The following is a 23,921-nucleotide window of genomic DNA, read 5'->3' as shown; positions in this document are numbered from 1 at the left end:
CCCCGTGGAGCTTAAACTTGGTTCTTAAAGTTCTTCAGGGAGTTCCGTTTGAACCCCTTCATTCCATTGATATTAAACTTTTATCTTGAAAAGGTTCTGTTTTTGATGGCTATTTCCTCGGCTCGAAGAGTCTCTGAGTTATCTGCCTTACATTGTGATGTCTCGCTTGATCTGATTTTTCATTCAGACAAGGTAGTTCTCTGCGTACCAAACCTGGGTTTTTACCTAAGGTGGTTTCTAACAGGAATATCAATCAAGAGATTGTTGTTCCATCATTGTGTCCTAATCCTTCTTCAAAGAAGGAACGTCTTTTGCATAATCTGGACGTAGTCCGTGCCTTGAAGTTTTACTTACAGGCTACTAAAGATTTTCGTCAAACATCTGCCCTGTTTGTCGTTTACTCTGGACAGAGGAGAGGTCAAAAAGCTTTGACAACCTCTCTCTCCTTTTGGCTTTGGAGCATAATACGCTTAGCCTATGAGACTGCTGGACAGCAGCCCCCTGAAAGGATTGCAGCTCATTCTACTAGAGCTGTGGCTTCCACCTGGGCCTTTAAAAATGAGGCCTCTGTTGAACAGATTTGCAAGGCTGCGACTTGGTCTTTGCTTCACACCTTTTCAAAATTTTACAAATTTGACACTTGCTTCTTCGGAGGCTGTTTTGGGGAGAAAGGTTCTACAGGTAGTGGTTCCTTCCGTTTAAGTTCCTGCCTTGTCCCTCCCATCATCCGTGTACTTTAGCTTTGGTATTGGTATCCCACAAGTAATGGATGATCCGTGGACTAGATACACTTAACAAGAGAAAACATAATTTATGCTTACCTGATAAATTTATTTCTCTTTGTAGTGTATCCAGTCCACGTACCGCCCTGTCCTTTTAAGGCAGGTCTAAATTTTAATTAAACTACAGTCACCACTGCACCCTATGGTTTCTCCTTTCTCGTCTTGTTTTGGTGGAATGACTGGATATGGCAGTGAGGGGAGGAGCTATATAGCAGCTCTGCTGTGGGTGATCCTCTTGCAACTTCCTGTTGGGAAGGAGAATATCCCACAAGTAATGGATGATCCGTGGACTGGATACACTACAAGAGAAATACATTTATCAGGTAAGCATAAATTATGTTTTTTCTGAAAATGTCTTCACTGATGTACAGGCTGGCAACCCAGTTACTGAACTTTAGTCTAGCAGAATCTAATATAGCTATGGTGGACTATTTAGGCTAAATAGTATTGATGTCAAGAGCATCACTCATTCTCTGTCAGTTTTGCTTATTTTGTAGGATTTACAGGATATGGGCATGGCCATAATTTCTGTGAAAGTTACCGTACTTTCCAGTACATAGAAGTTCCCAACAGTAAGGAATGAAGCTGTGGACTCTCCTTATATTAAGAAGGAAAACATAAATTATGCTTACCAGATAATTTCATTTCCTTCTGTATAAGGAGAGTCCACGGCCCCCACCCGTGTTCTCCGATGGGCAGCCCCCTAAATTATATTTTTCTTTTGGCACCATTTATACCCTGATATTTCTCCTACTGTTCCTTGTTCCCGCTACAAAATGACTGGGGGATAGGCGAAGTGGGAGAGGTATTTAATCCTTTGGCTGGGGTGTCTTTGTCTCCTCCTGGTGGCCATGTTCAATATTTCCCAACAGTAAGTATTATTTGTTTATTTCTAATGACACAGTGAGTCTACGGATCATCTCTAATTACTATTGGGAACATCACTCCTGGCCAGCAGGAGGAAGCAAATAGCACCACAGCAAAGCTGTTAAGTATCACCTCCCTTCCCTCCAACCCCAGTCATTCTCTTTGCCAACGTTAAAAGCAGAGAGGTGGTAAAGTTTAGGTGTCTGAAAGAAGATTCTTCAATCAAGATTTTATTATTTTGAAGTAGAGCAAGTTTGCTCTGCTCCTTCCTGGGGTTTAGCCGTAGTCCATGTCAGTCTCTTCAGTAGAGCAGTGGGGGCATTTAAGCAATTGGGAACTTGTGTGGTATAATCCTCACTGCGCCTCCCAAACAGTTGTTGCTGCCTTGTCTTGAACGCCTGAGTATGATTATTCAGTCTTTCTTTGCTTTTCATAGGTCCATGTGAGGAGGTGTGCCTGTCAAACCAAGTGAGCTGCCCTGCTCACTTGGTTTGACAGGCACACCAGTCCAGGCGCCATCCTTTCAACAAGCAAACTCTCATATGGAGATGTTGTTATCTTCTGCGTTCTCACGGATGGAAGGTGAATTTGGGAAAGAGTTCCTTGATTCCAGCTACAAGGGTAGTGTTCCTGGGACCATAATAGATTCCTTATCAATTAAAATATTTCTGACAGAGGTCAGAAAATCAAAGATCCTCACCTCTTGCCTGGCCCTTCAGTTTTCTCCTCAGCCGTCAGTGGCTCAATGTATGGAGGTGATCGGCCTGATGGTAGCTGCCATGGACATCATTCCGTTTGCCCGGTTCCATCTCAGACCTCTGCAGTTATGCATGCTCAGGCAATGGAACAGGGATTATGCGGATCTGTCTCCACAAATTCATCTGGATCAGGCGACAAAAGACTCTATTCCTCAGGATCATCTCTCCCAGGGAACCTGCTTTTGCAGACCCATCTGGGTGATTGTGACAACGGACGCCAGCCTGCTGGAATGGGGTGCAGTCTGGGGCTCACTAAAGGCTCAGGGGACATGGACTCGGGAGGAGTCTGTTCTCCCCATAAACATCCTAGAGCTGAGGGCAATCTTCAATGCTCTTGTGGCCTGGCCTCAGTTAGCTTCAGCCCGGTTTATCAGGTTCCAGTCGGACAACATAACTTCAGTGGCTTACATCAACCACCAGGGAGGAACTCTGAGTTCCTTGGCCATGACAGAGGTAGCCAAGATTATTCAGTGGGCGGAGACCCACAACTGCTGTCTATCTGAGATCCACATTCCAGGAGTGGACAATTGGGAATCAGATTTTCTGAGCAGACTTTTCACCCGGGGAGTGGGAACTCCATCCGGAGGTGGTTTCCAACTTGATTCTCATATGGGAACAGCCGGAGCTGGATCTCATGGCATCTCGACAGAATGACAAGCTCCTGAGGTACGGGTCGAGGTCAAGGGATCCTCAGGCTGTACTGATAGATGCTCTGGCGGTCCCTTGGAATTTCAGTCTAGCATACCTATTTCCTCTGTTCGCTCTCCTTCCTCGGGTCATTGCTCGAATCAAACAGGAGAGGGTGTTGGTGATCCTCATTGCACCGGAGTGGCCTCGCAGGATCTGGTATGCAGACCTAGTGGAGATGTCATCTCTCCCACCTTGGAGACTTCCACTGAGGAAGGACCTTCTACATCAAGGGCCTTTCCTTCACCCAAATCTCGTTTCCCTGAAGCTGACTGCTTGGAGACTGAATGCTTAATTTTATCTAAGCGTGGTTTTTCTGAGCCGGTCATTGAGACCGTGATTCAGGCTTGTAAACCTGTTACCAGAAATATTAACTATAAGATATGGCATAGATATCTGTATTGGTGTGAATCCAGATGTTACTCTTGGAGTAGAGTTCGGATTTCTAGGACTGTCCCTTTAAGATGTTATCTTGGAAAGTTTTGTTTCTTGTTGCATTTTTTTCTGCTCGTAGAGTCTCTGAGCTCTCGACGTTGCAGTGTGAATCCCCTTACCTTTTTTTTCATTCGGATAAGGTAGTTCTGCGTACTAAGTTAGGGTTCTTCCCTAAAGTGGTTACGGATAGGAATATTAATCAAGAAATCGTTGTTCCTTCTTTGTGTCCTAACCCTTCTTCTCCTAAAGAGCGTCTGCTGCACAACTTAGATGTCGTGCGTGCGTTGAAATACTATTTACAGGTGACTAAGGATTTTCACCAGTCTTCTGCTTTGTTTGTTGTTTTCTCTGGGAAACGCAAGGGTGAGAAAGCTATGGCTACTTCTTTATTTGTGGCTGAAGAGTATAATTCGTTTGGCCTATGAAACTGCTGGACAACAGCCTCCTGAGAGAATCGCGGCTCATTCCACGATGACTGCTTCCTCTTCCTGGGCATTCAAAAATGAAGCTTCTGTGGAACAGATTTGCAAGGCTGCAACTTGGTCCTCTACACACTTTTTCAAAATTCTATAAATTTGATACTTTTGCCTCGGCTGAGGCTTCTTTTGGGAGAAAGGTTCTTCAGGCAGTGGTGCCTTCCGTTTAGGTTTCCTGTCTTGTCCCTCCCATATCATCTGTGTCCTCTAGCTTGGGTATTAATTCCCAATAGTAATTAGAGATGATCCGTGGACTCACCGTGTCATTAGAAAGAAAACTAAATTTCTTTCATGCAATTGGCAAGAGTCCATGAGCTAGTGACGTATAGGATATACAATCCTACCAGGAGGGGCAAAGTTTCCCATACGTCAAAATTCCTATAAATACACCCCTCACCACACCCATAATTCAGTTTTACAATCTTTGCCTCCTATGGAGGTGGCGAAGTAAGTTTGTGCTAAGATTTCTACATTGATATGCGCTTCTCAGCATTTTGAATCCCGATTCCTCCCAGAGTACAGTGAATGTCAGAGGGATGTGAAGGGAGTATCACCTATTGTCATGCTACTGTCCCTTTAATTAGAGGCATGCACCTTTTTCTCACTCTGCCTATTTAACCACACCTCTGATAACTTTTAGTTGCTTGTTATTGTGGCATGTGTTCACTTCTCTGGAATACAGCACCTAAAGCCTATTCATTTGTATTAACTTAAGTACAAGACTTGCATGCTCATTTTCTGAGCATTCTGGATTTTCATTTACTCAGTAGCTGCAATCAGCTGTGTGCAGCTCTGCCGTTCTCTGACACACCTTTCTCACAGCCTGGATCACAACCAGACCTGCAGACTGCATCAGCCGCCATAACAGCGTGTCTCCTCTGAGCAGAGCCTGCTCTATCTGGGATCCCAGCACCGGTAACTACACTATATGCAATATTGCGTGAGAAAGGTATGTTATTTTGCTACAAGTCTAAAGTAACAATTTATAACGTGTAATTTGTATTATTCTAACAGCCTTAATAGTAATCCACATACCAGTAGCCTGATTTCTATTCCTGTAGTTTCCTATCTGTATCCTTAACCAGTGTTGATAACAATTGTTATTCTATTAACCCTTTGTGGGGCTTGGGGCTATGTGAATATATGACCTGCTCTCACATGTTATCAAGGGTTAACATACTAAACTGCCTATTTACTGACACTTATATAAAAGGTTGTATAAGGATTATAAGCAGGCTACAAATACATAAGAAATTAGATTAACCCCTAATTCCTTAACTCTGTAAAAATAGATTCAGTAAACAGCATTACACCTATTGAATGCAATGGTTTTCCTCACGGGAGATCTATTTCATAGGTTCTCTGTTATCGGTCGTAGAGATTCATCTCCTACCTCCCTTTTGAGATCGACAATATACTCCTCTCATATTCCATTACCTCTACTGATAGCCAAACCAGTAATGAAACGGTTATCTGCTATATGTGGATGGGTGTCTTTTGGTAAGTATGTTTTCATTACTTAAGACACTCTCAGCTATGGTTTTGCACTTTATGTATTTATATAAAGTTCTAAATATATGTATTGTACTTATATTTGCCATGATTCAAGTTCAGTATATTTCCTTTTGCAGACTGTTAGTTTCATATCTGGGAAATACAGTTTTTATGAAAAATGTATTTTCTTACCTGGGGTATAGTCTTTTTTTCAATTGACTGTCATTTTAAATTCTCGGGCAGAATTAGGCTTGCAAGGGCACAAAATACCAAAGTATATTGCGTAATTTTTGGCGCAAGATTTTTTGGCGCAAAGTTACGCTCGATGAGGCAAATTCGTCACTTCCGGCGTGTTAGTTGATGCCGAGTCCTTTCACAAGGTTGCGTCTTCAATGACGCGAGTGTGTCATTTCCGGATGTTGTTAGCGCCAAAAAATGTTTTCTGTTTGTGTTGTGCGTCATACTTGGCGCCAAATATTTTCATTATTTTAAACCCCATTCCTATATGCCTCTTGCCTTTTTTCTCTATCAGAGGGCTATGCTGTTTGCATTTTTTTCCCATTCCTGAAACTGCCATATAAGGAAATTGATCATTTTGCTCAATCTGATCCTGTCTCAGAATTCACTGTTGGAACCCTGCTGCCTGATAACAGTTCTACCAAAGCTAAGTGCATTTGTTGTAAACTTGTGGAGATTATATCTCCAGCTATGGTTTGTAATAGTTGTCATGATAAACTTTTACATGAAGATAATGTGTCCATCATTAATAGTACATTGCCTGTTGCTGTTACTTCAACATCTAATGTACAAGATATACCTGTGAATTTAAAAGAATGTATTGATGATTCTATTCAGAAGGCTTTGTCTGCCATCCTGCTTTCTAATAAACGTAAAAGGTCTTTTAAAACTTCTCATAAAGTTGATGAAATTTCAAATGACCGACAACATACTGTATTATCCTCCTTTGATGAGGATCTATCTGATTCAGAAGATCCTTCCTCAGATATTGACACTGACAAATCTACTTATTTATTTAAAATGGAATATATTCTTTCTTTGTTAAAGAAGTGTTGATTACATTGGATATTGAGGAAACTAGTCCTCTTGATATTAAAACTAGTAAACGTTTAAATTCTTTTTATAAACCTCCTGTGGTTACTCCAGAGGTTTTTCCAGTTCCTGATGCTATTTCTGACATGATTTCTAAGAAATGGAATAGGCCTGGTGGTACTTTTATTCCTTCTTCAAGGTTTAAAAAATTGTATCCTTTGCCAGCAGTTACAAAGCAGTTTTGGGAAAAGATCCCCAAAGTTGATGGGGCTATCTCTACTCTTGCTAGACGTACTACTATTCCTATGAAAGATAGTACTTCTTTTAAAGATCCTTTAAATAGGAATCTTGAATCTTATCTAAGGAAAGCCTATTTATATTCGGGTCATCTTCTCAGGCCTGCAATTTCTTTGGCTGATGTTGCAGCTGCATCAACTTTTTGGTTGGAAAATTTAGCGCAACAAGAACTGGATTCTGATTTGTCTAGCATTGTTCGCTTGCTTCAACATGCTAATCATTTTATTGTGATGCCATTTTTGATATCATCAAAATTGATGTTAAATCTATGTCTTTAGCTATTTTAGCTAAAAGAGCTTTGTGGCTTAAATCTTGGAATGCTGACATGACTTCTAAGTCCAGATTGCTATCTCTTTCTTTCCAAGGTAATACGTTATTTGGTTCTCAGTTGGATTCGATTATTTCAACTGTCACTGGGGGGGAGGGAGTTTTTTTGCCTCAGGATAAAAGATCTAAGGGTAAATCTAAAGCTTCCAACCGTTTTCGTTCCTTTCAACAAAATAAGGAACAGAAACCTAATCCTTCCCCCAAGGAATCTGTTTCCAATTGGAAACCTTCTTCAAATTGGAATGAATCCAAGCCATTTAAGAAACCAAAGCCAGGCCCCAAGTCTGCATGAAGGTGCGGCCCTCATTCCAACTCAGCTGGTAGGGAGCAAATTAAGATTTTTCAAGGATGTTTGGACAAATTCTGTCCAAAATCAATGGATTCTGAGTATTGTTTCTCAGTGGTACCAAATAGGATTCAGAGTAAGACCTCCTGTGAGAAGATTTTTTCTCTCACGCATCCCAGCAAATCCAGTAAAGGCTCAGGCTTTCCTGAAGTGTGTTTCAGACCTGGAGTTTTCAGGGGTAATCATGCCAGTTCCGTTTCAGGAACAGGGTCTGGGGTTTTATTCAAATCTATTCATTGTCCCAAAGAAAGAAAATTCATTCAGACCAGTTCTGGATCTGAACATTTTGAATCATTATGTAACTTTCAAAATGGTGACTATAGGACTATTCTGCCTTTTGTTCTGCAAGGGCATTATATGTCCACAATAGACTTACAGGATGCATATCTTCATATTCCGATTCATCCAGATCATTATCAGTTTCTGAGATTCTCTTTTCTAGACACGCATTACCAATTTGTCGCTCTTCCTTTTGGCCTAGCGACAGCTCCAGGAATCTTTTCAAAGGTTCTCGGTGCCCTACTCTCTGTAATCAGAGAGCGGGGTATTGCTGTGTTTCCTTATTTGGACGATATCTTGGTACTAGCTCAGTCTTCACGTTCTGCAGAATCTCACATGAATCAACTAGTGTTGTTTCTTCGAAAACATGGTTGGAGGATCAATTTACCAAAAAGTTATTTGATTCCTCAGACAAGGGTCACCTTTTTAGGTTTCCAGATAGATTCATGACTCTGTCTCTAACAGACAAGAGACGTTTTAGATTGGTTTCAGCCTGTCGGAACCTTCAGTCTCAGTCATTCCCTTCAGTGCATGGAAGTTTTAGGTCTCATGACTGCAGCATAGGACGCAATCCCTTTTGCTCGTTTTCACATGAGACCTCTCCAGCTTTGTATGCTGAACCAATGGTGCAGGGATTATACAAGGATATCACAATTAATATCCTTAAATTCCAATGTTCGACTATCTCTGACTTGGTGGTTAGATCACCATTGTATAGTTCAATGGGCCTCTTTTGTTCGTTCAACCTGGACTGTGATCACAACAGATGCGAGTCTTTCAGTTTGGGGAGCTGTTTGGGGATCTCTGACAGCACAAGGGGTTTGGAAATCTCAAGAGGCGAGATTACCAATCAATATTTTGGAACTCTGTGCGATTTTCAGGGCTCTTCAGATTTGGCCTCTGAGAGAGAACCATTCATTTGTTTTCAGACAGACAATATCACAACTGTGGCATATGTCAATCATCAGGGTGGGACTCACAGTCCCCAAGCTATGAAAGAAGTATCTCGGATACTTGCTTGGGGCGTAATCCAGCTCCTGTCTAATTTCTGTGGTTCATACCCCAGGTATAGACAATTGGGAGGCGGATTATCTCAGCCGTCAGACTTCACATCCGGGTTAGTGATCCCTCCATCCAGATGTGTTTTCTCAGCTTGTTCGGATGTGGGGTCTTCCAGAAATAGATCTGATGGCTTCTCATCTAAACAAGAAACTTCCCAGGTACCTGTCCAGGTATCTTCAGACGGAAGCAGTGGATGCGTTGACACTTCCTTGGTGTTACCAACCTGCTTATATTTTCCCGCCTCTAGTTCTTCCAAGAGTGATCTCCAAAATTATTATGGAACAATCATTTGTGTTGCTGGTAGCTCCAGCATGGCTTCACAGATTTTGGTATGCGGATCTTGTTCGGATGTCCAGTTGCCAACCTTGGCCACTTTCATTAAGGCCAGACCTTCTGTCGCAAGGTCCGTTTTTCCATCAGGATCTCAAATCATTAAATTTGAAGGTATGGAAATTGAACGCTTAGTGCTTAGTCATAGAGGTTTCTGATTCTGTGATTAATACTATGTTGCAAGCTCATAAATCTGTTTTTAGAAAGATTTATTATCGAGTTTGGAAGACTTACATGTCATGATGTTCCTCTCATAAATTCTCTTGGCATTCTTTTAGAATTCCTAGAATTTTACAGTTTCTTAGGGATGGTTTGGATAAGGGTTTGTCTGCAAGTTCCTTGAAGGGACAAATCTCTGCTCTTTCTGTTTTATTTCACAGAAAGATTGCTAAGCTTCCTGATATTCACTGTTTTGTTCAGGCTTTGGTTTGTATCAAGCCTGTCATTAAATCAATCTCTCCTGCTTGGAGTCTTAATTTGGTTTTGAAGGCTTTACAGGCTCCTCCATTGAGCCTATGCATTCTTTGGACATTAAACTACTTTCTTGGAAAGTGTTGTTTCTTTTGGCCATCTCTTCTGCTAGAAGAGTTTCTGGATTATCTGCTCTCTCTTGTGAATCTCCTTTTCTGATTTTTCATCAGGATAAAGCAGTTTTGCGGACTTCATTTAAATTCTTACCTAAGGTTGTGAATTCTAACAACATTAATAGAGAAATTATTGTCCCTTCCTTGTGTCCTTATCCTAAGAATTCTTTGGAGAGATCTTCACATTCTTTGGATGTAGTGAGAGCTCTGAAATATTATGTTGAAGCTACTAAAGATTTCAGGAAGACTTCTAGTCTGTTATCTTTTCTGGTCCTAGGAAAGGTCAAAAGGATTCTGCCGTTTCCTTGGCATTGTGGTTAAAGCTTTTGATTCATCAAGCTTATTTGGAGTTGGGTCAGGCCCCGCCTCAGAGAATTACTGCTCGTTCTACTAGATCAGTCTCCACTTTGTGGGCTTTTAGGAATGAAGCTTCAGTTGATCAGATTTGCAAAGCAGCAACTTGGTCTTCTTTGCATACATTTACTAAATTCTACCGTTTTGATGTATTTGCTTCTTCAGAAGCAGTTTTTGGTAGAAAAGTTCTTCAGGCAGCTGTTTCAGTTTGATTCTTCTGCTTATGTTTTAAGTTTTTTCCTTTCATTTATGAGAATAAATTTATATTTTGGGTTGTGGATTAATTTTTTTCAGCAAAAAATGGCTTTTTATTTTATCCCTCCCTCTATAGTGACTCTTCTGTGGAGTTCAACATATTGGGTATTGATATCCCATACGTCACTAGCTCATGGACTCTTGCCAATTACATGAAAGAAAACCTAATTTATGTAAGAATTTACCTGATAAATTAATTTCTGTAATATTGGCAAGAGTCCATGAGACCCACCCTTTTTATGGTGGTTATGATTTCTTTTGTATAAAGCACAATTATTTCCAAATTCCTTTGTTGATGCTTTTTACTCCTTTCTTTATCACCCCACTACTTGGCTATTCGTTAAACTGAATTGTGGGTGTGGTGAGGGGTGTATTTATAGGCATTTTGAGGTTTGGGAAACTTTGCCCCTCCTGATAGGATTGTATATCCCATACGTCACTAGCTCATGGATTCTTGCCAATATGAAAGAAATGAATTTATCAGGTAAGTTCTTACATAAATTATGTTTTATGCTTACCTGATAAATTTATTTCTTGATACAGTGAGTCCACGGCCCGCCCTGTTTATTTAGACAGTTTTTGTGTTGTAAACCTTAGGCACCTCTGCGTTACTTCCTTTCTCTCTCTTTTTCCTTCGGTCGAATGACTGGGGTTGGAGGGAAGGGAGGTGATATTTAACAGCTTTGCTGTGGTGCTCTTTGCCTCCTCCTGCTGGGCAGGAGTGACATTCCCAATAGTAATTAGAGATGATCCGCTGACTCACTGTGTCAAGAAATAAATAATAAATCAGGTAAGCATAAATTTCATTTTTTGTTAGCCTCTGAATATAACAAGGTCCTATATGATATCTTTTTTTGCCTTTCTTACTATAAAGGCAGTATGACACAACCTTTTTTTAAAACTAATATTCCTCAAACTAACATAAGAAACCAAGGAGAGGTCTTCACAGCTCTGTTGATCTTCGTAATGTCAACATCATCAGTGACAAATTGTACACTAGCTCAAAAGGATAATGTTACAAAACTTATACAAGTAAGGTTTCACTGTGCATGTGCCTTCATACAAGTTGTTATGGTGTTAATGCACCAGTGGAGTTCATTCTGTCAAACAAAAAATGAGAAAAAAAGGTTTATAAAGTTGTAACATATATAGACATGCATTAACAGTGTGTCATACTGTAGGCCTGGTCTGTTCCCCAAGTCATCTTTGGGGAAGACCTTTTTTTTTTCTTTCTTTCTTAAAAAAAACAGCCAAGCTAGAACCTACTTGACTGAAGCCATCTGGAAGCTGAGGGGCGTGCACAGATGATTAGTATAAAGACTTCTAAGAAGTTTGTTTTTCTTACTCAAGAGAAACAAGGTGTTGCACACGCCAGAAAGACTTCACTTCACATATGATCAAATTGATTCACTATACGTATAGTTTCTTTGTCTAAATTTTACATAACTACTGTCATGTATCGTATTATTTATAGAAAATCTGTGATTTCTTTTTCCTTTTAAATGGATTATGTTCTGTTTCTTTTATGGAAGTTACATATCACTTGTTATTCATGTTGTTCTTTAGGAGCCCTCACACAAAACACTCTAAGCTGACAATAATGTAGTATAAAATCAGTTTGGTATATTATAATTGTTGTTGGTGTTGCAGGTTGGATACCAAGCAGGAAGCAATGGCCAACCTCTGCCAGCCCGATACACTAATGACTTGGATAGTGCCTTGGTGCCAGTGATACACGGAAGCACGTGCCAGCTGAACGAGGGGCCTGTCACTATGGAACTGCTGTTTTATATCCTAGAAAACATCTCATAGGGATGACATCCATGTCTCCTTATAGACTGCCACCGGCCAAACCATTTGCACTTTAAACATGAAAGATCCATCTTTCTTTTCTTTTGCTAACACTAGTATTAGGTCAGGGTGCGGGAACGGACTATACAATTAGAACTCTTTAAACCTTCTATGCATCGTAAGTTGGGAGGATGATATTGCTTTTACTGATGCCTTGTTTGAATCCACAATGGTGGAGCTCAGTCTCACTGAGTATCCTGGAACTGGTCATGTAACGTACGGAGAGGCCCTGAAGGGCTAGTGTCACCTTCATTCTCAGCTTGGTTAAAATAAACCTAACCACAATCAGGAATTTCACTCTGACCTCATCTAAGCCATCACTATGGACCTCTTTGCTTGTTTTCTTTTATCTTCTTCAAGTTTACATTGTCAGGCCAGCCTGAGCCTTTTATGCTGTTTGATTTCTGACACATTGATGCATGGCAAGGGGAATATGTCACACTGCCTGAGAGTATTACAGTCCGGTCACATGCATGAATCCAGCCAGCTCAGTTTTGTTGGAGCAGAAATTTTATTTTTATTTTGTTCAAAAGCGCACAAGACTTTACTCACACCTGTGTCATTTTGAATAACTATAAGCTAATTTATTGGCTCATTAGAGCATGTGCAAAAAAAATGCTAATTTCAGGAATACTCGAAATACAAACTATGTTGTGTTGCTAATATCTTAGACGAACCAAATGCAGATCTAAGACTCTCCCAGGTAGGCAGCGTATTCGCTTGTGTGTAGGTTGGTATAAACGGTGTTATAGGATTATACCGAGTATCTACTTCCAGACCATAAGCTAAGTTGCTGTATGATTTTCCCCAGAACATAGTTTGTATCTAAGACAAAGAAAACCATGTTCTTTAGATCTCAATTTTGAGTCATTGAGCTATGGGACTGCATGAGGTCAGAAATAAAGTATGATTCACCCACACTTAATTAGCTAAAAAAAAGTGTATACTTGTTTCCCTGAGTATTAAGTATTAACAGTACCCAGTATTAGAGGAACTCAGAGGCATTTTCTATTAAAAGCTCCAATCTATTTTGTAAAAAAAAGTCTGGTAAAATAACTTCCAATACTCAGTTCTCACGTGACACAGTTGCAGATCTGACACATTTAAATATAACTATATATATATATATATATATATATATATATATATATATATATATATATATATATACACACACATACACACATATACTGTATATATATATATATATATACACACATATACTGTGTATATACACACACATACACACACATATACTGTATACACACATATACTGTATATACACACACACACACACACATATACTGTATATACACACACACACATACACAACGGCAGTGATGTAGGACTGTATCCTTGCACATTGTGCAATTATGAAATATGTTTTTAATAACCCTTTGCCTGCCATAGAGAACTCCAAAGCAATACCTAAAAGAGTGAACAATCCAAATGTAGAGCCTTAGCAGATAACACGCACGTGCAGAAGGGGAGGATGACACTGGCGCTCAGCTGTTTGCAGATTGAAGCTAATCATGTTAAAAACATGGTCTGGTTCATGTGCTGTGAGCGGTGTGTGGGATTGCAAGGAGCCATTATTGCTAACAAACGGTAAACGAGGTGAGGACTTTGTGTTAAGCTCTTTTTTTTTTACCAATGGATAAGTGGCTCATTGTGCGTGGTGACTGGATTTGTGGAATCACGGCAGGAGCCTGAATCAATCAGTCTTAAAGGGACACTGAACCCAAATTTTTCTTTCGTGATTCAGATAGAGCAGCAATTTTAAGCAGCTTTCTACATTACTCCTATTATCAATTTTTCTTCATTCTCTTGGTATCTTTATTTGAAAAGCAAGAATGTAAGTTTAGATGCCGGCCCAATTTTGGTTAACAACCTTGGTTGTTCTTGCTGATTGGTGGATAAATTAACCCACCAATAAACAAGTGCTGTCCAGAGAAAAATTGTCTGGCTCCTTAGCTTAGATGCCTTATTTTCCAAATAAAGATAGCAAGAGAACAAAGAAAAATTGATAATAGGAGTAAATTATAAAGTTGCTTAAAATTGCATGCTCTATCTGAATCGCGAAAGAAAATTTTTTGGTTCAGTGTCCCTTTAAAGGGACATGAAAGCCAAATTTTTTCTTTCGTGATTTAGAAAGAGCATGTAATTTTAAACAACTTTCTAATTTACTTCTATTATCTAATTTGCTTCATTTTTTTGATATCACTTGCTGAAAAGCATATCTAGATATGCTCAGTAGCTGCTGATTGGTTGCTGAACCTAGAGGCCTTGTGTGATTGGCTCACACATGTGCATTGCTATTTCTTCAACAAAGGATATCTAAAGAATTGAGCAAATTAGATAATAGAAGTAAATTGGAAAGTTGTTTAAAATTGCATGCCCTATCTAAATCATGAAAGTTTAATTTTGACTAGACTGTCCCTTTAAGTCCAGAGGTAGGAAGCAGTTTATGGGACAGGGGCATTATTGTGCAATACTACCCCTGTTTAATTTACTTTACACAAAGGGTGAAGGTTGCATTGCAGCTGATTTGGTAGAGGCTGATAGAGTAAAAAGCAGGGGATAAATACATAAACGTTAGCCAGGTGGCAACACACACTTGGATACATGCTTTTATCATAACTAATATCAAGCGACGGAAACTAATATAAATGACAAACCAGTGCTCTCTTGACCGTCAGTTTTGTGAGCGGCCCAGCAGTGGAACAGTTAATAAGGGAACTACACCTTGCAGTTTGCATTCAGTAGTCTCCTTATTGCTCTAATTAACTGTTTCACTACTGGGTCGCTTACAAAACTGGCCATAGAGGGAACACTGATGACAACACAAAATGTTTTATATCAACTTATAACTGAAATTAGATTTTTACATTCATTAGACAGAACAGTTATTAATACCCAAGCTAATTGTCCGGTTTCTACACATGTAATGTCTGCTGTAGTTGCATTTATCCAGTAAAATAAAACACACCTTGATTTTAGTTCTTCCTTTAACAGATGGTTGAACTGTAGCCATGCAAATGTAACCGAGCTGCCTGTGCTCTCATGGGGGAATCCTAATATCCAGCTTATACCACACGTGCACATCATTGGGGTGTGTACTGGGGACATGTATTATCCTGTAAAGACACATAGCTTGCGCAATCAGGCATCTGTTAATAAAGTCATCACTCAAACAAAATATTTTATCATGCAGAACTATTAAACACAATCACGCTCCTACAACATCCTATGCTGCTCCAGCTAAGGAAGCAGCCAGTGACTGGAGCATATGTATGTCTGTCTGTCTACACCTAATCGGCTGAATGACCATATTTGGATCATGCTAGATTAGTAACTGAGTGTTTAATTTTTACTAAAATGTCCCTTCAGTTCTGAGCTGTATGTTCAGTGAGGGTTGTGACATACATACAACTCTCCCCCTCACACATCAGGCTGGTACAGTCTTACAAAATGAGAATCTGTTCAGTTGCATTGTCACCTCTGGGGTAGTCGGAGATCTTTAAGGACATAAGAGGGGAGCTGTCAGTTTAATAAATAGATATGGGCCGTAAGCTACCTGATTTAATTTATGTTGCACTGAGTTACTGCGATCCATCCTCTGATTGGATAATTATAATGTAGCTCTGGGGGGGAAAAAAAAAGATGAAATAAGAATAAGGTATTCGTCTCTGGAGCAGATTACTCCATTTATTCCATGTATTAAACAGCTGTGTAAATACAGATAGTAGTTTGTACGCTCACAGTTAACATCTGAGAACTGGAACATTGTGTCTACAGGAATTTGTCCTCCATGCTTTTGTAACTGTTGGATAATTAAACATGTCATTTGTCCTGTGTTGTGTTTCTTCTGTGTGTGATGTTTGTCTCTAGGTCGCTTGTGCACTGCACGAAACCAGCATCACATGGTCCTGCTCAGAGGAATCGCTCCTTTTCTAAAAAAATATATATATATACTGTATTTTACTTGTATTAAAAAAAACCTTTACCACAGCCCCTCTAAAGCATTATTATATGTCTAAAAAATATTTTAATGCCATTTGTTATTGAAGCAAAAAAAAAAAGCTTCAGTAACGGTGTCGTCTGTCTTTGTCACCCTGTTGTATGTGTGGTTAGACGCTGAGCACCTGTTGTGTGTGAGCTTTACACGCCCGGGGACCTGTTGTGTGTGAGGTTAGAGGCCGGGCACCTGTTGTGTGTGAGGTTAGAGGCCGGGCACCTGTTGTGTGTGCAGGCTACATCCCGGGGACACGTATGTGTGCATTAGATGCCAGGAACTATGTGAGCGTTATACGCTGAACACCTGTTGTGTATGTGTGTTACACGCCGGTCACCTCTTGTGGGTGCATTACACGCCAGGCATCTGCTGTGTAAGTGAGCTTTACACGCCAGGCATCTGCTGTGTAAGTGAGCTTTACACGCCAGGCATCTGCTGTGTAAGTGAGCTTTACACGCCAGGCATCTGCTGTGTAAGTGAGCTTTACACGCCAGGCATCTGCTGTGTATGTGAGCTTTACACGCCAGGCATCTGCTGTGTACGTGAGCTTTACACGCCAGGCATCTGCTGTGTACGTGAGCTTTACACGCCAGGCATCTGCTGTGTACGTGAGCTTTACACGCCATGCATCTGCTGTGTATGTGAGCTTTACACGCCAGACATCTGCTGTGTATGTGAGCTTTACATGCTAGAGACATGTTGTGTGTTTGCTTTACACACTGGTGACCTGTTGTGTGATTGGCTTCACAAGGACCACTAAAAAAAAAAAGACAGTTTTAGATATTTATAGGTATGCAAAAGTGCTGGGAATATATGCTCTGTCTCTGATAATGACCTAATGTTGCAAGAAAGTAATCATTACAAAATGTCACTAATTTTAAAACGCTATTTTGTAACTGAAACTACTTGTGTCTTTGGGGCCTGATGATTACAAACTCACCGGCATGGACAGAAATCTCGCAAAATCATATTATATTGTAATGTATGTGTCTCTTTCACAGCCTGTGTAAATTATTTAAGGGATCTCACCAGAGTGGAGAGCTTTAGTTCACCAGTCCTTTGTGTGAAGCAGTAAAGTCTGAAGTTGGTGGTCATGTAGGTGCTATTGCACTTACCAAGTATTGTTCTTGGATATGGGATTATATCCCACACATCCTGAGTTTAGCAAATGTTATTGAGACATAAACATCATCCGCCGAAAACAATAACGTACAAAAGTAACAACAGATTTTACAGGAGAAATATAAAACTTGCAGCTTGGATTTCTCTGGTTTAGGTACTTACAGGCCGGTGTTGTTTTTCCTGTCAACAAATGTTAACCTCTGGCTGTCAGAGAGGGCTGTTGCTCATTACCTACAAATTAACTGCAGTCCCTAATGGTTGACAAACTTACAGTGCAAGCTGCACATTTGACTCTTTAAAGGGGACACTAAACCCAATTTTTTTCTTTCACGATTCAACTAGAGCAGCAATTTTAAGTTATCAAATTTTCTTTGTTCTCTTGCTATCTTTATTTGAAAAAAGCAGGAATCTAAGCTAAGGAGCCAGTCTATTTTTGGTTCAGCGACCTGGATAGCGCTTGCTACATTTAGCCACCAATCGTCAAGAACCACCCAGGTAGTGAACCAAAAATGGGCTGGCACCTAAGCTTACATTCTTGTTTTTCGAATAAGGATAGCAAGATAACAAAGAAAAATTGATACTAGGAGTACATTAGAAAAGTTGCTTAAAATTGCATTCTCTATCTGAATCGTGAAAGAAAAAAATTGGGTTTAGTGTCCCCTTTAAAGAGTCAAATGTGCAGATTGCACTGTAAGTTTGTCAACCATTAGGGACTGCAGTTAATTTGTAGGTAATGAGCAACAGCATTAGCAATGTTGGGTTTAGTATCGCTTTAAGACATATTGAGCCATCTTTAGTTGTGTGATACAGTCGTTTTTACTGGTTCACATAAGTAAGATAAAAGCAGCACATGAGTAAATTTACTTTGCATTATGAATTTGGCTTCCCATTTTGCAGCACATTTTAAGGCTCTCCTTTTCTGTAATAAGCTGCATGTGACGTGCATGATAGATAAATCCAGCAACATGAGAGCTAACACTCTCCAGAAATCTGCACATTATACCTCACTTCTAATGCAAAACAGAATTCATTTTCCAACAATGAGCTTGCTTCACTTGTAAAGTAATGAGAATCATTATATAACATGACTTTTTGTTTTAAATATAAAATGTATTTTCCTTTAATAAAATTTTTATTTTGTAAAGCAAAAAGGTGACGTTGCATTTTATTCTGTAAAGCAAAAAGGTGACGTTGCATTTTATTCTGTAAAGCAAAAAGGTGACGTTGCATTTTATTCTGTAAAGCAAAAAGGTGACGTTGCATTTTATTCTGTAAAGCAAAAAGGTGACGTTGCATTTTATTTTGTAAAGCAAAAAGGTGACGTTGCATTTTATTCGCACACACATAAAAGTTTGATAATAAAAACAGTGACAGTCTACGCGTGGTGTCATTTCTGTTTAATTCCATGTACGATTAGATACATTAAATCCACATTTGTAATAAATAAAATTCTTCCTCTAACAGTCTGACCAATACTTTAAACATGGCACAAAAACCTTATCTCGACTATGGAAAAATAAATAAAAATGCTGTCACCCTTTCTATACAATAGAGGACTGTAACAATCCTGCAGGCATTTCTAGCAAGAAAGGGGTTATAGAACCTAATCCTCTTTCTTTGTTACTGCCTGTAACTGGCGTATAGAACCAAGAAAGCGTTTGCTCACGTACCAGACAGAAGAGTGACCAAGTGCTGACAAACTGAAGGGGATAAAAGGCACTTTGAGTTGCACAGCAGAATAGTCAGATCCCTCTGAGTTCTGACAGTTAAAGGTTTCTGCATTGATGAACTAAGACTGAACAAACAGTTAACGAGCGCCATACCTGGGGACAGAATCCCTATTCATCAGCTCAGTCACTAGCATGTAAAATGTCCCATGGAAGGGTTAAATCCTGTAGGACTGATGTTTTGCTGGGAGCCCAAAATTAAACCTATTGAGATATGGGGCCCTTTTTATCCCTTAGCACCTGTAGCACATTCATGTTAATAATAGAGTCCTGCAACAAAAAAGGAGTGCTTCATCCACAAATGTTAACCCACGGCTGCCCATACATGTTAACCCGCAGCTGCCTTTATTGCTGTTCATACACGTTAACTGCCTCTTACTCTGTGTACACGTTAACCCTGGACCGCACCTATTACACAGCATTTGTGTTATCCAGGGCTGCTCCCATTTCTGACAGCCAATGGGTTATGGACTTATGTTAGAAGCTTTATTGCAGGAGATCCGGAATCTTGTTGGATTTGTGTCAGTCTTTGAGAATCATAAACTTGATTCTGTGTTTACATTCAGTCTGCGCACAGGGGCGGCAAATACAGTGCAAAGCTCTATGGCTCTGTGGTTGGGGTCATTTCTGCACAGATTGCTGCAAACATTCCGCATGTTGAGTTTCTTCTCTCTTCTACAATCCTAAAAGTGACCATGGGGATTAATTAATGCTCTGCAGTCTTTGGTGAGTTACCCCATTCACTGTTAAGCAGCAGGATCCCGAGCAACCCCAGCTAGTTAGCAAGGGGTTAAATGCAGCTTCTTTATTTGCAGGAACTGTACACTCCTAGTAGTCAGTGAGTCTTCTGGGGAACAAAAACAATACTTTAATTACAGGTAAGAAACACACATAAAACAATTATAACTTTTGTGAGAAGTTTGCAATTTATTGTGCCCGTTTCTGACTATATATATATATATATATATATATTTATATTATACAGCAGAGCCTAAATCTGAGTCAATATGCAGCAGAATCACTATATAGTATAGTCTAAATCACTACACCGCAGAGCCCCAGTCTAAATCAGTATACAGCAGAGCCTAAATCTGAGTCAATATACAGCAGAATCACTATATAGTATAGTCCAAATCACTATATAGCAGAGCCTGAGCCTAAATCTGAGTCAATATACAGCAGCATTACTATATAGTATAGTCTAAATTACTAAACAAGAAAAGCCTAAATCTGAGTGAATATACAGGTAGCCCTCACTTTACGCCAGGGTTAGGTTCCAGAAGGAATGGTTGTAAATCGAAACCGTTGTAAATTGAAACCCAGTTTATAATGCAAGTCAATGGCAAGTGAGGGAGATAGGTTCCAGGCCCCTCTCAAAATTGTCATAAGTAACACCTAATACATTATTTTTAAAGCTTTGAAATGAAGACTTCAAATGCTAGACAGCATTATAAACCTAATAAAATAATCACACAACACAGAATATATAATTAAACTAAGTTAAATGAACAAAAACATTTGCTAAACAGCATTATAAACCTAATAAAATAATCACACAACACAGACTTCACTTGCATTTTTCTGCAAACAGTTCTTTCTATGCATTCCAATCTGGACTGATTTATAGACAGCAAGATCTTGTTCCTTTAAAATCTGTTTGATTGCTCAGGTCTGGTTAAACTGATTAATTTCAGCTTGCTTGGCTTTGCTACAACACAAGCGGACAGCTCCGCCTACTGGCTATTTTAATAAATGCACTGCGTCTCAATGCTTTTCAATAGCAGTCACATGACTGGGAAAAAAAGGTTGTTATTCTGAAATGGTGTAAATTGAACCGTTGTAAAACGAGGGCCACCTGTACAGCACAATCACTATATAGTATAGTCCAAATCACTATACAGCAGACCCAGAGCCTAAATCTGAGTCAATATACAGCAGAATCAGTCACTAGTATAGTCTAAATCACTATACAGCAGAGCCTAATTCTGAGTCAATATATAGTATAGTCTAAATCACTACACCGCAGAGCCCCAGTCTAAATCACTATACAGCAGAGCCTGAATCTAAGTCACTATACAGCAGAGCCTTAGGGGCTGATTTATCAAGGGCAGAAAGACCCCTGATGCCCCTTTTCCTATGTGAGCCTTGAAGGCTCGCCGTAAATAGCAGTTATGAAGAAGCGGTCTTAAGACCGCTGCTCCTTAACTGGTCCGCAGACTCTGAGGCTGCGGACATCAATCCGCCTGATCTTGTACGATCGGGTTGATTGACACCTCCTGCTAGAAGCCGATTGGCTGTTAATCTGCAGGGGGCGGCATTGCACCAGAACTGCTTGTGCACTGTTAAATGCTGACAGTGTATGCTGTCAGAATTCAGCGATCTCTGTCGGACATGATCCGCTGAGCGGATTATGTCGGACAGATACTTGATACAACGGCCCCTAAGTCTGAGTCACTATACAGCATATCCAGAGTTTAAGTCACTATACAATTTTAAAAATTCTGATTATGCTTTCACGGTTTCTGTGTAACTTTAACACATTAGGACCATTCTTTGTATATTTATGTACATCTTTTGCAAATTACATTGCACTTAGTTTTCAGTATTAAGTTTTAATAGAAGAAATACAGACAGCTTCAGTTTCCCAGAGTGCTTCATTACTTTCTATGAGCCTGATAAAATATTTTTCTCCAACATTGGTGTGTCCGGTCCACGGCGTCATCCTTACTTGTGGGATATTCTCTTCCCCAACAGGAAATGGCAAAGAGTCCCAGCAAAGCTGGTCACATGATCCCTCCTAGGCTCCGCCCACCCCAGTCATTCTCTTTGCCGTTGCACAGGCAACATCTCCACGGAGATGGTTAAGAGTTTTTTGGTGTTTAAATGTAGTTTTATTCTACTATCAAGTGTTTGTTATTTTAAAATAGTGCTGGTATGTACTATTTACTCTGAAACAGAAAAGGATGAAGATTTCTGTTTGTAAGAGGAAGATGATTTTAGCAGACAGTAACTAAAATCGATTGCTGTTTCCACACAGGACTGTTGAGATGAAGTAACTTCAGTTGGGGGAAACAGTTAGCAGTCTTTTCTGCTTAAGGTATGACTAGCCATATTTCTAACAAGACCATGTAATGCTGGAAGGCTGTCATTTCCCCTCATGGGGACCGGTAAGCCATTTTCTTAGTTAAACATAAAAGAATAAAGGGCTTCAAAAAGGGCTTAAAAACTGGTAGACATTTTTCTGGGCTAAAACAATTGCTTTACTAGGCATATTATGCAGATTCTAACTAATTATTGGTATTATAATCTTGGGGAACGTTTAGAAAAACGGCAGGCACTGTGTTGGACACCTTTTTCAGATGGGGGCCTTTCTAGTTATAGACAGAGCCTCATTCTGGGACTGTATAGGGGTTAAATGTAAAAACGGCTCCGGTTCCGTTAATTTAAGGGTTAAAGCTCTGAAATTTGGTGTGCAATACTTTTAATGCTTTTAAGACACTGTGGTGAAATTTTGGTGAATTTTGAACAATTCCTTCATACTTTTTCACATATTCAGTAATAAAGTGTTTTCAGTTTGAAATTTATTTGAAATAATCTTTATTGTCAAAAAGGAAGACAAGAGACATATCTAATACATCATGCCCCTAGTTCAGATAAACATATTTATATTCATTGTTACAGTCTCAGGACCTCTTATCATGTTCGATAAAGTTTTATAATTCCATATATCTGTCTCAAACAACATGAAAATGAGTTGGAGGATGAAACAACTTCTTTCAGCAATTAGTATATCCATCTGGCTTTCCCAATGTATCTCCATCATTACTGAAATCTCTGAAAGTCCATAGAGTCCTAGGAAAAGCTCCCACCTACTGAAGTTGCCTTCAGGCATAGGAAATATATGAGGTCCTGTTTATTTTCCTGAAGTAGGAACGAAATTATCTATAGTCTTCCTTCCCCTCCCTTTTCTAATGTGTTTTCCTTTTATTTTAATAATTATAAACATTAAACATAAACTTTTGAAACTGTAAAACAATAAACTCATAACTGTATAACCTTTCCTGTCGAGCAGAGAGAGAACCATCAAATTGTATCTAAGATGTATATAAGTTCCCCATAAAAGACTTAGTGGTAATAAGTTTAGGAGAGATCCCCTATCGTGTTATAACTCTTGAAAGACTTAAATTTCCCTTATCTCACTTTTATCTCTGTTCATGATCCAGTGGACCCAAATCTTTTGGAAATGTGTTGTTGTATCCTGCAACCAAGAGGCAGATTCTGACATAGCATATATATTATCTAACCTGTTAATCACTTCTGACCACGTTGGTGAACCTGTTCTCCAGTGTTTGGCTATACATATCCTCGTGGTTGTACAAAGTATATTTATGAATACATTGGTAGCTAAGTTTAAGGATTCATCTGAAACATGCAAGAGGGCCTGCGCCGCCGTTAGCGTCATAGATTTATCTAATAGGATACTTATCAATTTAGAAAGTTTGTTCCAAATTTGTTTAATCTCCCCACATTCCCACCACATATGCATATAATTTCCAATTTCTGCACAGCCTCTGTAACAGAGTCTACTTTTCTGCAATGTATAATGTGCAGTTCTTATGGGTGTAAGATACCACCTGTAAGATGTTTTAATAGAATTTTCGATAAGGTCTGCGCATATCAGCCCCTTGCTAATCCTAGAAAGTATTTGTGTCCATCTGTCATCATCATATGTTTCACCTAAGTCTTTTTCCCAATTCTCATGAAGCGGCAATTTGGAGCCTTTTTTTGCATCTTGTATTGCCAAGTACAGTTGTGATATTAGT

The 23,921-nt window shown here is 39.5% G+C and overlaps 2 protein-coding genes across 9 annotated transcripts in view; one reads left to right on the top strand and one right to left on the bottom strand.

Annotated features, from left to right (window-relative positions):
- Positions 1 to 13,159, top strand: part of ZFYVE9 (zinc finger FYVE-type containing 9) — a 227,687-nt gene extending 214,528 nt beyond the window's left edge. For all 3 annotated transcript variants that reach the window (XM_053693478.1, XM_053693477.1, XM_053693479.1), the window contains exon 18: positions 12,034 to 13,159. In XM_053693478.1, the coding sequence (XP_053549453.1) occupies positions 12,034 to 12,195 (162 nt within the window). In that variant the 3' untranslated portion in view covers positions 12,196 to 13,159. The remainder of the gene's footprint in view (positions 1 to 12,033) is intronic.
- A 2,069-nt stretch (positions 13,160 to 15,228) lies between these two features.
- Positions 15,229 to 23,921, bottom strand: part of CC2D1B (coiled-coil and C2 domain containing 1B) — a 129,534-nt gene continuing 120,841 nt past the window's right edge. For 4 of the 6 annotated variants that reach the window (XM_053693470.1, XM_053693473.1, XM_053693472.1 and 1 more), the window contains exon 25: positions 15,229 to 15,371. In XM_053693470.1, coding sequence (XP_053549445.1) covers positions 15,339 to 15,371 — 33 coding nt within the window. In that variant the 3' untranslated portion in view covers positions 15,229 to 15,338. Of the gene's footprint in view, positions 15,372 to 18,753; positions 19,946 to 23,921 lie in introns of those variants that run through there. The other 2 variants (XM_053693475.1, XM_053693476.1) reach the window with 2 other exon arrangements.

Source organism: Bombina bombina, chromosome 10 (genome assembly GCF_027579735.1).
Source record: "Bombina bombina isolate aBomBom1 chromosome 10, aBomBom1.pri, whole genome shotgun sequence".
Taxonomy (NCBI): Eukaryota; Metazoa; Chordata; class Amphibia; order Anura; family Bombinatoridae; genus Bombina; species Bombina bombina.
Note: the sequence above shows the minus strand (reverse complement) of the source record. Positions and strands in the feature narration are given on the sequence as shown.